General features: G+C 41.6%; 1 protein-coding gene across 1 annotated transcript in view; it reads left to right on the forward strand.

The window, feature by feature from the left end:
- Positions 1-22,300, forward strand: part of AGBL1 (AGBL carboxypeptidase 1) — a 3,520,373-nt gene that overhangs the window by 965,056 nt on the left and 2,533,017 nt on the right. Inside the window, exon 10 of the mRNA XM_069624284.1 lies at positions 19,991-20,107. Coding sequence (XP_069480385.1) covers positions 19,991-20,107 — 117 coding nt within the window. The remainder of the gene's footprint in view (positions 1-19,990; positions 20,108-22,300) is intronic.

Below are 22,300 nucleotides of genomic sequence, written 5' to 3' on the forward strand. Positions count from 1 at the left end.
TGTCTCTCGCCTGCCCTTTTTAATTTATACACCCACCCTATCTTTGACCTCCTGGATGACCACAGCATTAAATATACGAATTATGCCGACGGCACCCAGGAGGTTTTGGAGATGACGGCTGATTCTGAAGAGGATTCTCGCATTGTTGATCCGACCTATGGCATAATACAATGGTGAATGAATGCTAACTGCCTTGCCTTAAATGGTAATAAAGTAGAACTCATGTCAGTGGGCTAAAGTTTATGCTTAGCAAAACTTGAGGCAACATAGAATTGATTTATAATCTAGGATAGTGTTACTAAAACAAGTCTGTGGGTAAAACATTGGGCATCGTTCTTGATGCCAACCTCAATAAGAAAAAAGCATGTCTTTCATATTAAAGCTACCTGCACATTTACCACAACGTTTATATCAAGCATGGTTATGATTAATTCAAAACCTTCCAGCCATCAACATTTTGTTTTGCTACTCTCCTCATCAGCAAACCTGCTCCCTCCTTTCCTGTCACTCTCTGACCCACCTCCCTTGGCCCTCTTCCTTCTCCCACCTGTAAGACTAAAAACCTTGTGGTCATCTTTGACTCCACTCTCTCCTTCTCTCCTCACATCTCTGACATTTCTAAGAAATCACACCACCAGCTGCACCTCATCAAAGGTATTCTTCCTTTCCTCTCCTTCCCCAGAAGCTCACTTGGCCTCATTAAGAGTTTGGAGCTAGCCATGCCATCATTACCGGCATGGCTACCTCCAAACTCATGTTTGGGTCCCGAAAAAAGGGAATTACCGGGCCATTCTGACTTTTGCGGGCCGGCAATTCCCATTTTCGGGACCCAGACCCGGTACGTCCCCATTCCCATTGAGCCCCTATGGGGAGGATTCTAACAACGGACCCGTTAATGACGGGTCTGTTGTTAGCATCCTGGTCTGCTCGCGGGTGCCAGTATGCACATCTGGCCAAACCAGACGTGCATACCGCCACCCACGTGCAAACTCATAATGTGGCGGCCCGGTATGACCGGTGCCGGTACCTTACCGGCATTGTTCATACCACGGCTGCCAGGGTTGTAATGAGGCCCACTGTCTCCAGAGCTCTGGTTCTCTCTAGGGTGGACTACTACAACAGCCTCTTTCTAAATCTACCTACTTCTACTCTCCGCCCTCTGCAACTCATCCAGAACAGGACTGCAAGACTTGTCCTTGGCCTCAAGACCAAGGATCATATCTCTCCAGGACTGAAATCTCTGCATTGGCTCACAGTGGCTGCGGGCGTTAAGTTCAAAACTCTTTGCAGTGTCCACAAAGCCTTCTGGGGCCTGGAGCCTCAATATCTCCAACTCTCTCTTCCTAAATATCTCCCTTCCCGAACTCTTCGCTCATCCGCCTCCAACTCTCTCAGGGTCAGTCACTTCTCCAGGCAACAAGTTAGTGGTAGATCTCTTTCTTCGGCTGGGGCCTCCCTCTGGAACAGACTCCCTGCCTCCCTGAAACTTGTGGTGAATCATCTCCGGTTTCAGAAGCACCTCAATACATTCCTCTTTGCTTCTGATATCTCTCCTCCTCTCCACTGTTGAATTCCTGACTGAAACTGCACTGGTCACCTGGCTACCCACTAATCTCGGGCCCAGGTCTCCTCCCCCTCCAGATGAACACCTGCACTGCCTCCCAGGCAACCTCTGCACTTGGGGGCTGTTTCTGTATCCCAATAGTTCCCCCAGCTCTCGACACTTGATGTCTATACTTACCCTTGCACTTGCCACTAGCTGGCCGCACCTTTACATGTGGTGTTATCTATTATATTTATTCTTTACTGTTGATCCGATGTATTGCACTGCCCCCTCCCCTTACCGCCGCACTTTCCCTTTCCCCCATCCCCTGCACTTGCACGATCTCAATGTCACTTGGCCTAGTCAGATCGTTGTATTGTCTTCCCTCTGTTCCACCTCCCTTGCCTCGTTGCGCCTTGAATCACTTGTGTATAGGCACGTTATAAATGCCATATCATATCATAGTCACACTTCCTTTGAAAGTCATGAATGGGGGGGTGAAGCTATTTCATTTATTGCGGGTTCTTGATATTGGAACAGAAGCCAAGTAACCATGTCCAACAATCTCACAGACGCCCAGCAACCCTGGCAAACCGTAATCTGGACAGAGCAGAAAGGTAACACCACATGTCCCAAAGTTATCCAATCAGCTACTAGGGTATTCCAGATTTGGAAGGACATGCGTACAGGTTAAACAAACATTAAGGGACTGCTTTAGGCCTTTGATAAGCTTGTTTCATTCTGGTAGGGGAAGCAACAAACCCTAACTGCTGAAATGTAATCACTTCTCTGCAAAAAAGAACGAGCATACTCATCCTTAGCACTTAAGGGGTTAACAAAAAAACCATGTTTTGTGCTTGTGCTGCAGTCTGTTGTGAAAACTGCACAGCATAACCATTTTCCCAGGAGCTTCTTTGATTCCAAAAGACTAGGGAATATTAATTATAAGAAAACACAATAAGCACACTTGCATTGTAAAACTAGAACCATTGCCCTTCAGTTGTATTCAGCGCCCTGAAATTCCAGTGGAGGAGTCTTTATAGTAATATCTAATCTATGATGCAGAGGCATGGATATCAGCCACATATTCAAGTGGGCCCTGGGGTGAGTTTTGCAGTATCTGCACACTCTGACCTGATTGACACAATACTCACAGTGTGTGACCTCCATCAAACAGTGGCTTCACATCAACTTGGGTTTGGAACACTTAAGCATACTTACAACTATGAGCATAATTAATGCCATGGCTCCAGGTTACTTTGCATTATTAGTGCCACACACTTCCCACGTCTTGAAACTAAGGCTCATTGTGCACAGATTGGCAAAACTGGCACAGATGACAGAAGAACGACAGCCCGATGATATTTCCTCCTACTAATCTTAACTAACAGATACAAGAATGTTCTGCCATTCCAGCTTGCTAGAGCTTCTAAAGGGCCTTAAAGGACAGTGAGATAAAAAGCTGTGACACAATATATAACACCAAAGATAATCACATTGCCAATAAAGACAATTGATTGCCATTCTGCCATTCTCAGCTTTGACAGAGGCACACCAGAAGGGGAATACTGATTCCGACTGCATGGCCAAACCCAGGGTGGCCTGGATTCCAATCATTCAATAAATCAATTTCCCTGCAATATGTCACCACCATCACAAACAAGATACAGATTCAATGTGATGGTTCAAATGATCTCAAAATTAGCACATTGTTTTTTTTAGGCCTTGTAGCTCATGCGTGTATGCTTACATGTACGGGGTGCCGCTGGATGTAGAAAAACTTCACCTGGAAAATGAAATTAGCTGGAACATTAAGTACACCAATGCATATTGATAATACACAAGCTGTGATATATCGTAAATAAATATGGTTGCTATTTTGCCCATCAGAATATCCTTGGGAAAAAGACATGTAAAATGTGTGCAACTAAATGTATTAACATTGTTTAAACAGTTGCTGATTCTTTGAAATATGTCAAATTATTCCACAAACATAACTATAAATAGGAATTATCATCAGAACATATTTTGACTAGGAGACATCAAAGGTAATTCATCATCATCATCAAATACAGTTATTTCGGACACGCCCCATTACATCAAATAAAAAACATCAATCACCAACAATTTGATATACAGTAATATGCATATAGATTGATTTGTCCTCTCTTAGCCAAACAAAAAGAGCATGTTCGATTCTATAGACTGAGACCAACTGGTTCCATTAAGCCCCAGCACTAGTTGATCAAATCTCTGTTGTGTAATTAAAATCCTCGCATATTGGTTATAGACAAATATATTCCATCATTACAGGTCAACGATGATAAAAGAAATAACATTTTTAAAGGTTGTTTTTCTCATACCTGACTCGTAAAAATCATCATGCTTCAATTGAGAAAAAAACCTGCCCATGTATTGTTTTAGTAATAGATCCCATCAGTGGCCGATCATTAAAGCAGTAGAAATACCCCAAACCTTTCAAGAAATTGTGAAGATAAACAAGCCAGTTTACCCTTTTTCCATAGCAAGGAGCTTAGACATCTCTTGCATAAGGCAAGAATAAGCATGCTGCCAATTTTCTAATCATACAACAACAGAAGCAGTTTCAATAATGTGTGAACAACCAAAACATTCAATTTTGAGTAAACTAACTCGACAGCTCTGGATTTGGTATCTCCATCTTTTGAAAATAAAAACATTAAATCAGTCTAATCCAATGTTTTCAAGTGTCAGTGCTCCCACAGACCTGCCACATATTGAGCAATGCCCTTGATTTTGAGTTACAGCGCAGGTAGTAGTTTTGGTGATATCAAGATTCAGATGTCAGAGAAGGATGCACCCAGGTAATAAATGATATGTCCCTTGTCAATTCTACCTCTTCATATGAAGTGTTTAATGTTTTACCCAATTTACAGGAAATAGCATTACATGCAGTTTATGTAAATTAACTAGTATTCCTCACTCTTCCATGGATTCAGAATACCCATCTTTCAAGAACTGAAATGCAGTGGATTTCCAGGCTATTCACATACATTAAGCGTGGACTAGCTATACCTTGGGACATAGGCATTTCAAGAGAATTTTCTATGCAACCAAATGCCCAATCCGTTGATATATAAGTTAAATAGGAAGGGCACTGAGATGCAGCCCTGTTTCACCCTCTGGACAACAGTAAACAGTCAGCCTGCCCTACATGCCATAGGATACAAAAGGCAGTTTTATTGTAGAGTTGGACAATGATGTTAACAAAGTTAGTGTCAGCGTCCATGATCAACAACAGGAACCAAGGTCTGTGATGGTTCACTCTATGAAAGACCATATGTAAATCCATAAAGGGTAGACAGTGTGAGCCTACCTTCGTCGTTAGCCTTACAGCACTTCCCTGCTGGTAAGCAAGGGTTATTGGAGTCTGTCCAGTCCTGAAGTCAGATCTGGTTAGTATTCCCAAAGATCTACAAATATATATCTAAAAAGTAACATTTTAATTTAATTTATTGTAATGTAGTCAAATGACTTTTTACATTCACTAATAACACTAACGGTTTTCATAAATTATAATAATAACATTAGATACTCTGTAGTGTCTCCCCCAACCCCCAGCACTATCTGAAATGTCGTCAGGCTGAGTACGATAGTCGCCTGTCTGTTTACATTTCCTTCCCACACTCTCCCTCCCTTCCTTATCTTTGTCTTAGCTCTTGCACTATCTGAAATGTCGTCAGGCTGAGTACGATAGTCGCCTGTCTGTTTACATTTCCTTCCCACACTCTCCCTCCCTTCCTTATCTTTGTCTTAGCTCTTGCACTATCTGAAATGTCGTCAGGCTGAGTACGATAGTCGCCTGTCTGTTTACATTTCCTTCCCACACTCTCCCTCCCTTCCTTATCTTTGTCTTAGCTCTTGCACTATCTGAAATGTCGTCAGGCTGAGTACGATAGTCGCCTGTCTGTTTACATTTCCTTCCCACACTCTCCCTCCCTTCCTTATCTATGTCTTAGCTCTTGCACTATCTGAAATGTCGTCAGGCTGAGTACAATAGTTAATTTCACATCCTTGGGGTTCATGGCCTGTAAGAATGTCATTGGTCCCTCCATTGCCTTGAGAAGTGCTTTGAAACACATTGTGTAAAGGCACTATATAAATAAACAATCATATCATATCATATCAATTAGATGACTAACATACACATATCGACAGAGTTTAACAAATCAAATTGAATCAATCTTCATATACGTTAATACTCTATGAGGTGGATAATAAATATCATGTGCACAATTACACTAGCAGTACCAAAATAGATGACGTCACTTGTAGTGGTAAAACAAGCAAACACAAGCAAACACAAGTGCCATTTGATATAAGTCTCTACAACAGGGGTCCTACCATCAAAATGAATTAACTGCAATGGCAAGGCGCTTAGCGACACATTCCAGATCCTAAACATTGTGAAATGGACCGAATGTGAGGGTGAATTTAAGCAATATGTCCAAAACTCATTCGACTTAATGGAATCGTAATCGCGGACCAAGTTTTCGTAGGTACACATATACACCATGCTCAGGGTTGGACACTCAGTAAATAGATATTTAGATGTTTGCATAGATTCATTACACCTGCATATGCGGCACACTTGTTGGTCCACTGCAAAGTTAATTTGAGCATCCAAAATGGATAATATGGGCAACTGGTTAATATGCAAACATAACATCAATCTATGCACTTCTGGCCTAGGGCTCAACTGGCCTAGGGCTCAAGTGATGTACAGCTGTTTGTTTGTTGTACCTGTGGGAAATCCCAGCGGTGTTTGAGGCTTTTTAAAGTAGATATGTGTTCATAGTTTTTATTCTATTCAGCAAGCTCGATTTTGGTCTTAAATTAAGCTTTCAAGGACAGATACCCACCCTGCTATCCCAGTTTGGATACCAGGTGGTAGTTAGGAAGGTGTTAATTACCAGATCATCATATGAGTCGCTCTTGACCTGCTTACTTCAGCCACAGTTGGCACCCAGGATATGCAGGATCGGACAGAGTGGCAACATATTGGTCTCAAGATATAACTCAACTCTTTTCCTTTCCACTTGAGTGGCTAGTGGTATTCAACCCAACTCGAATCCCAGAGTTTGCACCGGGATAGAGGGTCTAAGCTTCAGCAGCTTCCTCCAAAATGCACCCTCTATCTAGTTTAACCAGCTTAGATCTTTCATTCTTAATGCCTCAGGGCCATATAGAATTGCCAGGCAGAAACATTGTAGAATGTTAGCACCCCTTCCAGGGAATAACCTGCCATCTGGTATGTGAAATGGATGAACAAGTGAGTCAACAGCGCAGCCTTCCTCCTTTTGATGGAAATACCATGGGAATAGTTGTTGTCAGCATTCATCTGCAAGCCCAAGATATAGATAATGTTCAACATATTCGATGTCCCCCAGGCTGATAGCAGCTTTCACTCTTTTAATTTTCTTTCCCGCCACCGGCAATATTTTGGATTTGGCAATGTTCACCACTAGATCATTCTCCCTGGCATACACTGCCCTAACATGTCTCTACATCCGGAGACAGTGTGATAGAAAATTACAAGGTCATCGGCATATAACATACCAGCAAATCTTTGTCCCCCCTGTCCCACATGGACAGTTAGAACTCTCCATCATTCTTTTCAGCAGATCCAACACATATAGGTTAAACAGCAGACAAAACCTTGCCTGACTCCCCTGCTGAGTACCACTAGCGCAGTCACGCCCCCATTGTAATCAAGGTGCACTCTAGAGTTTGTGACATCATGCAACTTCCTTTCCTAATCAACGTCAGCAGTCAACCCGCACAACCCAGTATCATCAAACTTTTCCAGGGTTTATCTCTGTTTACTGAGTTGAAGGCCAACAAGAAGTCAATGAACGCCACATAGAGCACCAGAGCGTCACTCCGAGAAGCCTCAAGGATCAGTCAGTCAAGCATGCAGATGTTATGTACAGTGGAGGAGCCTGGCCAAAAGCCGTCTGTAGGTCATGGAAGATGTTTTCAGATGTGACCAAATCCTGAAGTTCCTTCAATACCATGCCTGAGAACAGCTTGTCTGTCACGTCCAACATGGACAACAGTCTGTCATTTTCTGGCTTGCTCCTGTCACCCTTCTAATGTGCAGACTGCCTCCAAGTGGACTGGATTTTTTGTTTGTCACACACTCCATCAAACAACGCTATCAAATAGGGAAACCACGCAGAAGTCTCCCTTTTAAGGAACATGTTTGCTAACCCAATTAGCCCTGATGCCCTAGATGATTTAAGAGAATGAATAGCCCCCAAACAAAGAATTAACAGATGTATTGATCAGTCAACGCTTACTTGGCACTAGATAACCAAAAACTTGAGGCGGTTGGTTCAGGCCATTCATTTACACCAATGTGTTTCAACCAAATTACCTTGCTAATGGTATTTAGTGTACACTGCTCCCTGGGTCCTTTGACCACCGTTAATAGTTAACAAATGTTTCTTGAGTTTCGACTATTTAGGGTACCTATCAACTGCTCCCATTGTGTGTATAGAACCAAGTGTTTCCAGTCACATTCCCACCTACGGTAGCTGTTTTTGATCACACTTGTTCAGTGCTAAAATCGAAGTCTGAGCAAGCCTTCTTTCTCAGCTCTAGTAGTTCACTGCTCATAACACGCTTGGAATTTCGAACTTGGGCATCAATCAAGTTGCTGTGCGCCTTGCCTATGACCATAGGGTGAGCTGTGTTAGGACGCTAAGGCTTTCATGGATATACTTATCCATCCTTACATCTCTTCCATACTTAGTGAGGAATATATCTGCCAGCTGGCCCTTCCCAAGGTGTTTACCCAACACGAGGTCCTCTCGATATTCACACAGGACCACCAAATACAATTGCCAGAGTTACATGGCACAACATCCTTATTTGCACATGGACTCACATCGTGGACAGGGTAAGAGAGAGTTAAACTCAATTGGGAGTGGTCACTATTGTCATTGGTAGATATTTTAAGGGATTGCACATGCTCAAGTATATCATTACTCCTAAAGAGATAGTCCAAAGTGGCCCATTTATGACCACTTCTCCATGTCCCCTTTTCCGGATACATCTCCTCTTACTCTTCCGTTCAACACTACCAGTTCCCATTCTCTGAGGGATTCAACCCATTTACTCCTCTGCACGTTTCCCCTCTGTTGCAACAGACACGACTTTGGGTATACGTTATCAAATGAGGGACAGGGCTTATTGTCGCGTTAGTGAGCATTGAAATCTCCACCTATTCATATCAACTCATTTCCCCCATTGCTTCCTCAGCCCATACATATAGCATTGATAAAGTCACATATGTCATCTGTATAATCACCTCCTGTGTGTCATATACAATTATCAGAGGTAAGCCCTTACTTTCATGTTGGGGATTTAATTTAACTTCGACAGCCATAACTTTATCGTCAATGGCATGTGTACTGAGCATTTGTGAACCCATAGAGTACCGCACCCCTGTTATTAGACCCCCCAAAGGTCTTCCAAAGTCACCTTTCTTCGCCATTACTTGGTGCAACACAAAGCCGTCCACAAACGCCTTGTCTGTCAGCCAATTCTCTTGGCACAATAAAATGTCATAATCCATTAAAATGGCTAAGGACCCCTCCACACTAAAACGGTGCCTGAAGTCTCTAGTGTTCCAGCACAGAAACATTAAACCTTATTTGGCAGTCGAACATTGTTGTTGGAGGAAACACTTCAGCCATTCCCACCCCTGCACATTACCGATAGGGGCAGGGAGCGGGATTGTCTTACCGTCTATTGGAACCAAGCCCAGTTTCCTCTCTTTGTTATGCCTCTCACAGCAGCGAAGTGGTCTTTCTTCAGGCACCACTGCGTCTAGTTCATAGCTGAGTGATGCAAAAGTCTGTTTGTGAGAGCGTATCATCAAAGAGTTATCCGCAAGCCAACAATGAAGTCTAGTTATTTGCCTTCCTTTCACCTTCACTTGTTCAATAAAATCAAAGTCTGTAGAGTTAAGAATCCGCACACAGGGTATTTCCGGCTGTAGCTTTCAAAACTGCTACCCGATTTAGATGTTTAAAATCACTGCTTTGTTTTGACAAAGAAATATTCACTATTAACGGGTCCAATACAACTAATGCATGTTCAGGAGGAGGCAGAGTGTCACCAATGCCACACAGGTCAACAGATGGTGCCACAGTCAGAGTGGCATTCATTGGGATCTGTGCATCGGAGCCAGGATGATGATTGCAGGGAATTAGCATAGGGGGGGGTTCCTGTTAAAGTGGATGTCAGTGTCTACCATAGATGCTACTTTGGACTCTTTCATACACCAGCTCGTCAGTGTCCCCACACTTTTGCTTTACTTGCTATTGAGTTGCTACTCCCTTTCCCTTTGTTTTTTTAATGTTATTTTTTATTTGTTAGCGCATCCCACAATTGTCGAGTTCAGGGGGGTGTGGCAGATTTTAAGGTCAGGTTGAATCATTGGAGCATTATTTACACTGGCCTTTGCACCGCGTTTAGATTTACCTTGTTCCTTGTGGGTTTTATACCCCATGGAGGACACCTCTTCAACGTGGCTTGCCGTGGGTGGGCCTGAAGAGGGTTCAATATCGAATATAATCACTGGCCACTGTGCCACTTCTAAAGCCTTTACATCATGGCCATACTCAATAGCCTCCATGCATTTTTGGAAGTTAGAATTAGTACCCAATTTCAGCTGATCAAAGTGTCCCACCAGGTATTGGACCATTTCGCCGTGGTGTTGCAGGTCCTCCTGAATGCGCCCACAGAGTTTGAGTAGCATTTTCACAACGAAGTGCATAACACAATCAGTAGGTCACCTACCAAGCTCCTTGAACTTGAATTAGCAATAGACACATATCCCGTTCCATTGAGCTCATCTGATGGTAGATCGGTCACTGTCACTGGAAATAAGTTTGGTGCTGGCGACATCAACGGCGGCTCCACCTCCTGGATGTCAGGTGGGGCTGCCCGGCATGTAGACAAACTCTTCCTCGCTTGTTGCAAAGAAGTGTGTTGGTCCCATAAATTGTGTGCCGACCCTTGGAGTGAGTAAGCAAAGTGCCAGCAGGGAATCGTTATTATCGATCCCAAACAATGACTGATTAGCAGCCCATGCATAGCACTTAGTAAGTCGTTGTTTGCTCACTGCTTGCAGTACACTGCATGTTATCAGTTCGAAAATATGTTGTAATTAAACCCTGCTTTGGGTTTCCGGCCCAGCCTGCAACCTCTGTAGAATGAACAACTTCAGTCCCCAAGAACTCTGTGCTAGTAACACGTGCGTGTTTACTTTCTTGTGTGGCTTGACTTTTCAAAGGTTGTGCGCTTTTGACCGCGTTGCATTCTTACCGGGCATATTGTGGTGGTGGTGAGATGATATGTTGGTGTGCTTCTACTGGTACCTTTGTTGCTGCGGTGGCCCAATTAAATTAGATTATAATTGGCAGGCTGGCATTAAACAAGCCTTGCTTTGACATGTGCCTCTGTGTTGTGCTGAAAGTTAAACGGGGAGCATGCTTCAGCCGTCCCTAAGTGTACCGCAACAGACCACCTCTGGTCCACCTTTCCACTCCGCGTTCTGCCGGATAATGTTTTTGTTTAAGTTAGAACTGCAGCACCACTCTCTTATCCACTCCTCCTTCAAACGAACACTGAAGAGGTATTTGCACAGCTCACAGCAGCAGACAACCTCTGCTCTGCCTCTCCTATAACATTTCTTTGATATTAGTGCGTTAATAAAAACCAGACATGATACGGCATTTAAAAACGAAAGTGCAACATAGGTTGAGTATCTACGCTCATTAAAAACAATGCTAAGAATATGTTGACACCACTTACATTATTAGGGGGGACTTGGCTAATGTCAGTGTCTTACAGCAGTTCCTGCAGTATGTTTGGGACACTGTTTCCTTTTACTTCTTCCATGATGTTTCATGTTTTCTCATGTTTTTCTTCAGGTATTGCTTGATGCAGTGTGATGTGCGGTTTTTTTTTTAGGGAGAGTTAAGGTGTTACAAAAGGGGAAACAGATGGGTTCCATCAGTTTTAAAATGGGTTTTTGTTTAGTGCAGGGTAGTATTGCATTCAGAGGAAAATAAACAGTTAGCATCCCCATTAAATTTAAACTGATTGATTTATGGACCCGAAGAATAACAACGCAAAACTATCTAACCACAATTATTAACATTTGAATTCAAAGAAGGCAAAGCGGATCTTATAACAACAAAAGGTTTCCACCAAATGTAATGTTACATTAATTTGAACAATAATCATAGGGAACTCTGGAATGCAAATGTCTTAACTGTCAAAAGTGCATTATAGCAAACAGGCTTCATGATGAAAATTAATATCCAATTCATATTTTCATATTTTCATATTTCTTGCTCTCTATGTAAGGTACAATTATTAACACATCTGTTTTAGGCACTGCATTACCCATGGTCTCTTCAGACCATTACATGGTCTCTTTACACAGGAAGGCCATACACATTTAAAAGGCAAGTAAGCTAACCTCTATAACACAATCCTGTTTATAAAGGTGCTTTAACAGAGGACAAGTGGAAACACTTTGAGTTATAATTTCAGAACTGTTTGTCCAACTGGAAAAAAAAAAACTATAGATCTGCATTCAGCAGAAAAGGGAGAATCATATGCATGTATGAGAGATATATTAAAACATATGATTTAATAATACATTAACCTATTTTAATAATTCCATTTTGCATCAGGTGCCAAAAACATAATACATATCACTGTATGCAGAATCAAAACAGACAATTCTCACCAGTCTAACATGTCTCGAGAATAATATGAAAAATAAATAGTTCAGCTCATAGTTAGCAGATCCTCTCGTGAAACATTAAACTACATTGGGCCAATAGAAGTCAGTAGAAGTGTCATAGTGTGTGTGAACAAATGAGTTGAGCCTCTGACAGACTCTGTTCAATCCAAAATTGTAGCATTAAGCTATGCTGCAGGTATGGAGTTTACTGGGTATTTATATTCAAAGACCTAGGAAGTAGAGAGTTTTGGGAAAGCATAAAAGCAAGAGAGTCTGTCTGACGTGAGATTTTGATTACATCTGGATGGACTAAAGAAAAATATCCTTAAAACAATGTTTCCAGATGGAACTGAATGCAGAGGAATTGCCCCAAAATGTGACAACCTGAGAGGCATTTTGGTGGCAGGTGTACAGACAGTAAAGACTTACCAGGTGGAGCTGCCCAAGACCAGCCAATGGGGCTCATTATGGGTTTAGTGGTACCATTTGGTCAGGCGGTATTAACGCCAGATCACAAGGGAAGGTGGCCTTGTAAATCTGGTTTTTATTATTTTATTCCATAGGATGACTCTATGGGGGATTTCTGGCAGAATTACCTTGGCGGTACTACTGCTGCAGTAATACCACCAGAATTTGACAAAGAGCTGGTGGATATACATCCAGATCATAAACTTTTGATTGGTGTCTGTCATAGACAGTAAAGTAATTGAAATGTTTTCCATAATGGGCACATGAAATTTAGGTATTGTGCGGGCACGCCTGATTCCTTAAGAATATGACAGCTAGGCACTGCTTTCCCAACATTGCAAAAAGAAACAGATTTCCTTAACCTAAACACCTACAATTATTTGCAACCAATCCAGCACCAGAAAAGATATCCAATTATATCCATGCTCAATCTAGGAGCCAATAACTTGTCAAAATAGTATTCAAAAACTTAGATTTGAATCACTCAAATGTGTCAACATTGTGAAGCATTTGAGTCTTTGTCTAGAATAGTCATGCATATATTTTTTTACTTGTGTGGATGTTTGTGTGACTTGGAATTAAAATATAATAGTTATAAACACAGACAGATTATGTTTTCCATTGTGTAAACAAGCTTCCAGTACTTATACTTAGAAGAACACCTTAAGTTATTTAATTTGCTACTTTAAATAAATGAAAAATTCACATTAAAATAGACTGTTTCTTGGCACAGATTGTGGGATATGATTATTGTATCATGTGAGTATTAAGTTACTGCAATTCTTCCATAAAAATAATAACTAGAAAATTAAATATCTTACATAGGTGTATGTCAATACAACTCTGCTTCTCCCCTTCTGTCATAACCATCAGCCACAATTCAGGCTTATTTCTGCCTCCCCTCTGCCTGCACAACTCAAAACCAATGTGCCAGTTCTCACTGGATCACCAACTTCATCTATCCCCTTTCCTACTGTAAAACACCTGCTCCCCTCATTCTCTTCCTATCACTCTTTCACTTGGCCTCTGGAGCAAGTCTTCCTCTATCACATCCTACTTTGATGCTTTGACCCTCAATTGTCACTTCTTGCTATCACAGAGACCTAGATTTGTCTTCATGACTCTGATACACCAGCAACTCTCCACACCTACTCCGATATCTTCTCCCACTCTCCAAGACCTGTTGTAAGGGGTGGTAGAGTCAAGTTACTTCCAGTACAGGCCTTACAACTGACCCAATAGCCTTCTGACATCACCTTCTTATCTTTTGAATATCATACTATTCAACACCTCTTACGGTTCTGTCTCTCTATCAATGACCTGGTTCACTCAATTCTTTCTTTCCTGACATGAACCTTCCCATGAGACACCTTCCACCAACATCGCCATTGTCATGTTGGGGGACCTTTAACAGTCCCATGTCTTCCCTACCCACCTGCTGTGAATGTAACTACCTTTATCTGATCACTCACTCTTCTCCCTCCATGACCAGCCTACCTACTCTAGTGAGAGCTTGCTTTACCTTGTCTTGCTCTCTACTTCACTCTCTTCCCCTGACAGCTCCATTGGCACTGCTCCATGTGAACAATCTATTCTACCCCTAAATGTATCTGTGTCTCCCCTGTTAGTTCTCCTCTTCACATTTCAATTTACAAGAGGAAATGCAAGATGTTCTCTCTTGCCACCTTACCTTGATGATGTGGCAACCTCTCTTCTGTCTCTCTCCCCATTCATACATCTTCTATTGACTGTGATTTTTTTGATGTTCACTAGGCACGTATGACTCGCTTTTACCAAAACTATCCTGAATACACATATGCGCCTTCCTGCTCCTGTTCTCATGCATGAATCACTTCTGAGATTCAGAACCTCAAAACAATCATGCAGAGGGACTTAAAAGTCCAGCAAAAATCCCAGACCCTGCCATACTGCTAGTCTACAAAATGTTCCTTGCTTCCCTACCCTCTCCCCGGACTCTTTCAAATCCTCATACTTCACAAACTTAGTCTCCTCTATTTGCAATCACCCCTTAAAACTTTCATCCGATATCCAAGCTTTGCGCTAACCTTCCAAGACAATATGCGTTGCCTCATCCCTTTCAGTTAAAGACATTGCTCACTACTATTCCTCTAAAATCTCTCAATTTGTGACACTCAAAGCCCTTCCTTCTCTCAACTGTGCCCCAAGTTAATTGTCATGGAGCGCCAGTTCAATCTGGCCTCTGCAGTAAACACTCCAAAGTGACTCCACTCATTCATGTCTCCAACGTTCTCTCTGATGTTCACCATTCCAAGCTCTCTAGTAAACTCATTCTTTTGAACCTTTCTGCCACTTTTGAGACTGTCAACCACTCCTCTCAAGGACCTTGGGTTTCACAAAGCTGTTCTAGTCTGGATGCCTTCCACCTGAAGGTTGCTTCTTTCAAATCTCAAGGCACTCACAAAGGTCTGTCTCACAACCCTCTTGTGTCAGTGTCCCCCAAAGATCAGACTTTGATCCTCTACTCTTCACCCACAATACCGCCTGCCTAAGTAAATGTATATTTTCATTTGGCTTTTAGTGTGAAGTCTTTTCTGAAAACACTCAAACGTTTTTTCTCCTTTCCCCCCTTTGCCTCAGCCATCTTGGAACACTTGACCAACATTCTCACTCTATTCCATCACTCACGGGATGGCTGTCTACCTATTCATGCTTGTCAGGTGTCTTGACCCACGTTCAAGTTATTGTGCTGCAACATTTGGTGCTGTGGGCTTAGAAAATCCAAGATGGCCGAAAAGCCCACATTTGCGCCAGAATCCAGGAAAACTGTGCAGTTTTTGCGCACACCAAAATGGTTGCCTAACCTGCCACCCACCAGTGTGAGCGTGATGGGCCAGAAGCGCCATGAGTGAAACGTGGTGCCAAAGGAAAAACAGCATTGCCTGTTAGCTCAAAAAGCGCTTTGAAATCACCTTTGTTTCTCTGAATGCAAGCTCAAAATGCCTATTTAAAACATCGCAAGATATTCAAAAATCTTACTGAACACCAGCAGACATCTGGCAGAATGAAGTCTTGTGTGCATACACAATCTGGAAAGATGAAGAGCCTAAAATGATGTTCATAACGAAACTGGCTGAGCTGTGGATATCAGCAGCTTAAGTGAAATTGGACTTAAAGCCACTAAAATCTAAATGTTTCAAATAAATGAGTGACCTACTGTTGAGTGTCACATAGTTTGCAACTGTTTAAATGTCATCGTTTTGAACTTAGAATCAGCATTCTAGCTGCATGTGAAAACAATGTAAGTTTGATTTGAATGAAGAAAAACTGGGAACAAAAGTGACATTTAGCTGAAGCCTGGCTTAAAGAGACTGAATTCTGCCTGACAACTAACCCCGACAGGAGTTGAAACTTGCCCAGCAACTGCATTCACAGGCCTGGCCTGCCTTCTGCTGCACCACCAAAAGGAGATCACACCTCTTTGATTGAATCAGAGGAAGGGCACCTGGGACTGCAAAGGAAACAGAACAATGAACCTTCCTTGGCTCAGGCAAATGTTAAATTAGGGGGGTCGTAAATGGCTTCCTCTTGGAAGAAACTGGGAGGAGCAGTGCTTCTGGGAGCCACCTGAGCTGGAGGCGGGGACAGACAGAACCTAACCCACACCCATCTGGGCCAGAGCATAATTTTAAAAAGATGGATAATTCATAGTACGAAATTGTCAACATTATATAATAATATCTTTTATTCTTGTGAGTTTTCTGTGCACATTTTAAGAGGTGTTAAGACACCGGTGGTATGTTCTGGGGGGTAGTAGCGGAAAATAAGGTATTACTCCAAATGTCTGTATGTTAAAAATCTGACACTTTATAATCTGATGCCCATACTCCTTGCGCATGTTTGTGTACATTCTGGAAAAGTTTAGAGGTTGTGTTCTGGGTGAAAAGGGCAGAATTCTGTCAGAAGTCGTCACAACATCTTACAAAGACAGGGATCGGATGATTTGGTGCTACAGAAAATATGTTAACTGGACATATAATATTAGAAAAATTGTACATAGATAAATATGTATTTGGATCAAAAATAGATTTGTGTGCAAATTGACAAGGGGAGGATCCTCTGACCCATAAACCTACCTCATCACAATGACATTTAATTTCTTCCCCAATCAGAGGATGGTAGATTCTCTCACCTATCAGGATCCTCAGAGGGTTGGACATAGAAAGCCATCCTTCCCACCCACTTTCAAAAGACATAAAAGGAGCCACTGGGACCCAGGTAGAGACATTCACTTTCCACTTCAAACTGATTTCTTGCAAAGCATTTTGCCGGACCAGACAATATCCAGAAGACTCCAGAAACAGAACTTAGAATCCAGACTTCAGAACTTGCAGCAGAGAGGCCTAGTCCAAAAGCTGAATCCTTCTCAGCAGGTCTCAGAATCCAGCCACCTAACCAAATTATTCAACAGCCGGGCAAGCTGTTTGATTCTGGCCTAGAACCCTGTGCCAGAACCTAGAAAGCAGAGCTGTATCCAGACCGCCGTGCAGTGCCGATAGAAGACCAGACCCAGGCCAGACCGCTGTTCAGTGCCAAGAACTTTTGCCAGAACCAGAGATCCAGACCAGCAGAGCAGAGATGACCGAGATAGCTGTGACTTCAGAACTAACCGCCCAGAGTCCAGTCCAAACCTGTTGACCAGATCGGTGACGGAGGCCCATTCCTTCCAAGACTAGGAGTAAGTATCCTGAAAACTGTGCCAGAACCAATCTCTTAGTCTAAAATAATCTGATCAAACCATTTTAACCTGTCCAGAACTGCATCATAGAAATCGTGTGTCCATTCTCTGATTTTAAACCTGTAAAAGTGTAATTTTGTCATTCTGAAGTTTACTTTAATTTCGAGAAACTACCTACGCAAAGATGTCCGTATCTTTTGATCCGTATGTGCTAGGAACAAGATTTAACTTTCATTTTAAAGCTAAGGATCAAAGCTTACCAACAAGACATTCTACTCCTTGTAGTTTTTCCGCAATTGCGCTCGACGCACTCAGAAAAAGTGCTGCGAATTGAAAACTAGCTCAAACTTCTTCACCTGTCAAAAATAGCTGTCTTTTGCTTTGCATTGCTGAAATCCATTTTCAACCTGATAACCCCTCATGAATCATTGCTAGTGTAGACCTGAACTAATTCAAAGTAGCTGTCACCTACCCTGAATCTCCTATAGGGAACTAAAATAATTTTAGCAAATGTACACTTCTTTGAAAATCACATTTAAAGTATTTTTGTCTGTGTTTTAAAATCATCCCTGTTGCTCTAAGTTTGATAGGGAAATAGAAATTGTATTGCAATTGATTGTATTCCTGAAAATTGTGTGCTCTTCTTCCATCTCCTTATATTGCATAGGGGAGAGTGAATTTTCAAAAGAAAAAGTGATCATATTATCTCCTGTTGAAACCATATCAGTTTATTCCCACGCTGCATTCTTTTCCATCTGTGCATTTCCTTGAAACCATAAAAGTATTCTCTGCTACCTTATCCTCTCAATACCAACTCCTAAGTGATCAAATAAGTGTGCTAGCGTAATATTATCCATTGTTGATCAACATTATCTTCATAAGTGTGCTATCAAATATTAATTTATTTATAAAAGTGTGATATATATATATATATATATATATATATATATATATATATATATATATATATATCTTGTTTAATTTTCAAATAAATCTTTTAATTTGCAAAACAAACCTAATTCTTGCCTCAGTCAGGTCAGGGGGATTGAAAGAGAGGGGTGTTATACAAGGGTTTATCATCCAGATTAATGAACTAGTCATAAAAATATATAAATAAGGGCTTCCCTTGGGCATCCCAGACCAGGCATTGACTTAGTTGGAGTGCTGAATTGAAGTCCCTTGACATGCTGAACTCTTCAAAAAATGAAAGTCTCTTACTTCCAGCACCAATGCCATCCCTCCCCTCTCCTCTCGTAAATCATTACCTCCTACACTTCTTGATCCCTTGCCCAAGGCTTGCAGACTTCATGTCCCCTGTGATAACAGCTTCCGACTGTAACAATTCACCATTACCAATACTTTTGCTGCTAGTATTACACTTCTTAACATTTGTATCAATTTCTTACCCACCACTCTCTGTAAACTATAATTTCTGCACTTCTGCTCAGCAAACTCGACTACTGTTCATGCCTCCTCTTTAGCCTTCCCCTCAACTCCTTCCACTCTTTAGACACAAACCTCAACTGTTCTAACTGCACTCTCTCCAACCTACACAGATCCTCTTCCACTTCTACCTCACAACGCTATTATGCTAGACTTTTCATGCACAATTGCTCCCGTTTCCATGTATAATGCTTCTCAGTACCAGTTTGAGGATATCTGTGTCTGCTCGCCATCTTGTTCCCCCCACTTCTCCTCTGCACCCAATCTCACTGCCTGTTGGTCTCCATGCCTCCTCTTGTTTCTGCTCTTTCTCCCTGCATTGGAACTTACTGGCATCACAATTTAAGCCATCCCAATTTTGGATCTCTGTAAACCTCTGCTTACACTTCACGTACTTGCCAAAGAGGGATCTCCCCCATCCTACCTACCTGACCACACCACTCCCACCAGTGCTACAGGATAATGTAATATTGTATATCTGTACAATACTCGCCTGTAGTTCGAAGTTCTTCCACCATCTAGGTTAATGTTATCCGTATCAGTCACCTGTTACTTATTTATTTTCCAACTATGTGCCACTTTCTTCATACCCTCATAAACTGGCTCACACATTTTTCTCATCATTGTGATATTGGACAGGCACCCTTCAAATTTGACATCCCTATTCTACAAATAAATATAAAGACAACATCAGAGTATTTTGAAAGATTTGTGACATTTCGTGACTAGACACTGGCCTCTATCAGATGTATGATTTGCAACTAGGAAGCTACTGTAATCTGCTTTTTTCGGAAAATAGTTTCCACTGGAGAAGTTCTTAAGTCACTGTTAACTAGATATTACCATTAAACAGTGGCCCAAAGACATAACACACTTTTCACAAATTGTACATGCATACATGCCCACAAGTGTCGTATTGTTGCATAGATTTTACAGGTTATGTATTTAGAAAAAAATAAAGCCTAATGCATTCTATAACTGCTTTTAATTACATATCATTTGTTCAAAGGATGATGATCTGGAAACAGATTTAAATAATTTGAAGCCTAAGCTGCACCCAGACCGACCTTTGGAAGAACTTGAACAGTATGAGGCGCTGTGTCCGGAACTCTTCCATGATTTTCAGGTAAGGCCATATGGCTGCAGTTGTATTGCAAAAGACAAATTATAGCCCTCTAATACCCTTCATTCCAGTCCATGCAACCTGCAATGTCCTCCCATGCATCATAGCAGTTTGGCACATGGAGTAATTGGCAATCTGAAAAACAGACACATTGTACTACACAATCAAACACACCACACACCAGCAGGGACTATTCTACCTCTCAGTAATTGCAGTTACCTCTCCTAAGAAGACCCTGGTTACAATCTATACATATCAGTCTCAACCAGATACATATAGATTTTGGTTGTACTTTGAGTAAAATATTCACACAGCAGGAGATCATTATCCTTTCCAATCCCATACCCAACCATGTACACCAGTCCGCATTCAGTGAATTGTTCTGATGTTTATGCTAGTGCTAGAGGGACATGAGTTAATATTTTTGTAAGGAGTTCACGGACAGATCATATTTGATGTTGATTCAATACAATTAAATATGATCTGTCATTGTACTACTTTAAGAAACTCAATATTCGCCACACCTTAGCACTAACATACATATAGCACTTTCTTCCCAAGAGCAAATTCTCCCTACAATATAGTTGGGAAAAACCATAAAACGTGCCTGCTGATATAAAAGTTTCTGGATATTCCCAGTAACTCTTACTGACCATTACCAGATACTGACTGATATCCCTGTGAACAGCTTATCAATATATCCTTAGTCTAAAACCAAGGGTTCAACGTCCTCTTCAAAGAACAAAGAGGGAAGACATGGTGTTCCCAACACAGAACACAGACAGCTATCTAAGTGTGCCCCCCAACACTCAAACTCATGCATTCCTTACTGTCATTGTCATCACAACCTGAGCAACCTTAGAGGAAGTTGTCACTTCTCCTGTAAGAATAGAGTCTGGCTCTTGGGCTGCTAGGTTTAGAGACTTTTTAGCAACAACATATGATATGATATGATATGTTATTTATAACGTGTTTAATACCCAGAGATTTCTATGCCCGGACCCGGGGATCGAACCTGTGTTGCTCCGTGTCGTCTTGCTTCCAAGTAGAGCATGTTGCCCTTGAGCTATCCTCCAGAGACAGATCATAGGTTGCCCACATCCCCCGCTCCAGATACTGCCAAGGGGCACTTGGAAGATAATCTGTAAAGCCATTAAGCTTAACCTCATGCTACTTTCTCACAAAAGTCAATTTTGACAAGTATGCACTACAGTCGGTACTCCGGGGGCGATACCGTAGTTTTCACCTAATCCAATATCACATATTCAGAAGTCTTCGATTTTATTTTTCTTTGAATTGGTTAGGTAAGTAGGTACATTTTAAAACATAGATGGGGTGGGGCAAGGGGATATGATACGGTAGGGCAAAGTGAGGGGGTCTCCCCATGCATAATAAAAACAAATTCGAAGATTTCTCCTTTAGGTGAAGTGGATTCAATGAAATCACGGACATTCCTCCTAGAGTGAGTCTTCCATCCCTTGCAATATGGAAAATAGGGATTAATGCATTTAACATTGGACTCAATTTTGAACATGCTTGTGTATCTGTGTATGCCTGTGTGTATATAGTAAAGTAAGAATTCAACCCTAAATAAGTCCCACCTGTGTTTCAGACACTAATATCCTATGTCAACCATGGTCCCCCAAAGGACCAGGAGGAAATGGCCTCTGCTCTCAAATTTATATAACCATCAAATTGCTCAATATTTTTTATTGACATTGTGAAAACATTACAGGTGCCAAGCAAAGGTGACACTGAGAGGCTGACTATTCCACACTGTGAGATGATATATATTCTTTAAAAAAATGCATTCCTCTGCAGTACCACTGTGAAATAGTTAAGAATTTCAAGAGAGAGAAGGCACTCTTCTGTACTGTAGGATTTTCCAATATACACTTTCTGTGTGATAATAAAGACCACTTATTTTACAGGTGTAGGGTGTGTTCCAAAAAATTATTGCAACTTATCTTTTTAAATTAATGGTATATCTGAAAAGATTTAAAGGAAAATATATTGAGATACTAATAAAAATGTAGCCATAGGCAACCCTCTGCGCGAACAAACACAGCCCATTGACCTGTTCTTAGGGAAGGTACCCACTCGAGAGTCCGCAGCCACACTTTAGCTCACTGTGCCTTTCACAGATGGGAAATATCCATCTGCATATGAGTCTTTGTCCCACCCACATGGGCAGTC

The sequence above is a fragment of the Ambystoma mexicanum genome, chromosome 11 (assembly GCF_040938575.1).
Source record: "Ambystoma mexicanum isolate Mex_15411 chromosome 11, UKY_AmexF1_1, whole genome shotgun sequence".
NCBI classification, from domain to species: Eukaryota; Metazoa; Chordata; class Amphibia; order Caudata; family Ambystomatidae; genus Ambystoma; species Ambystoma mexicanum.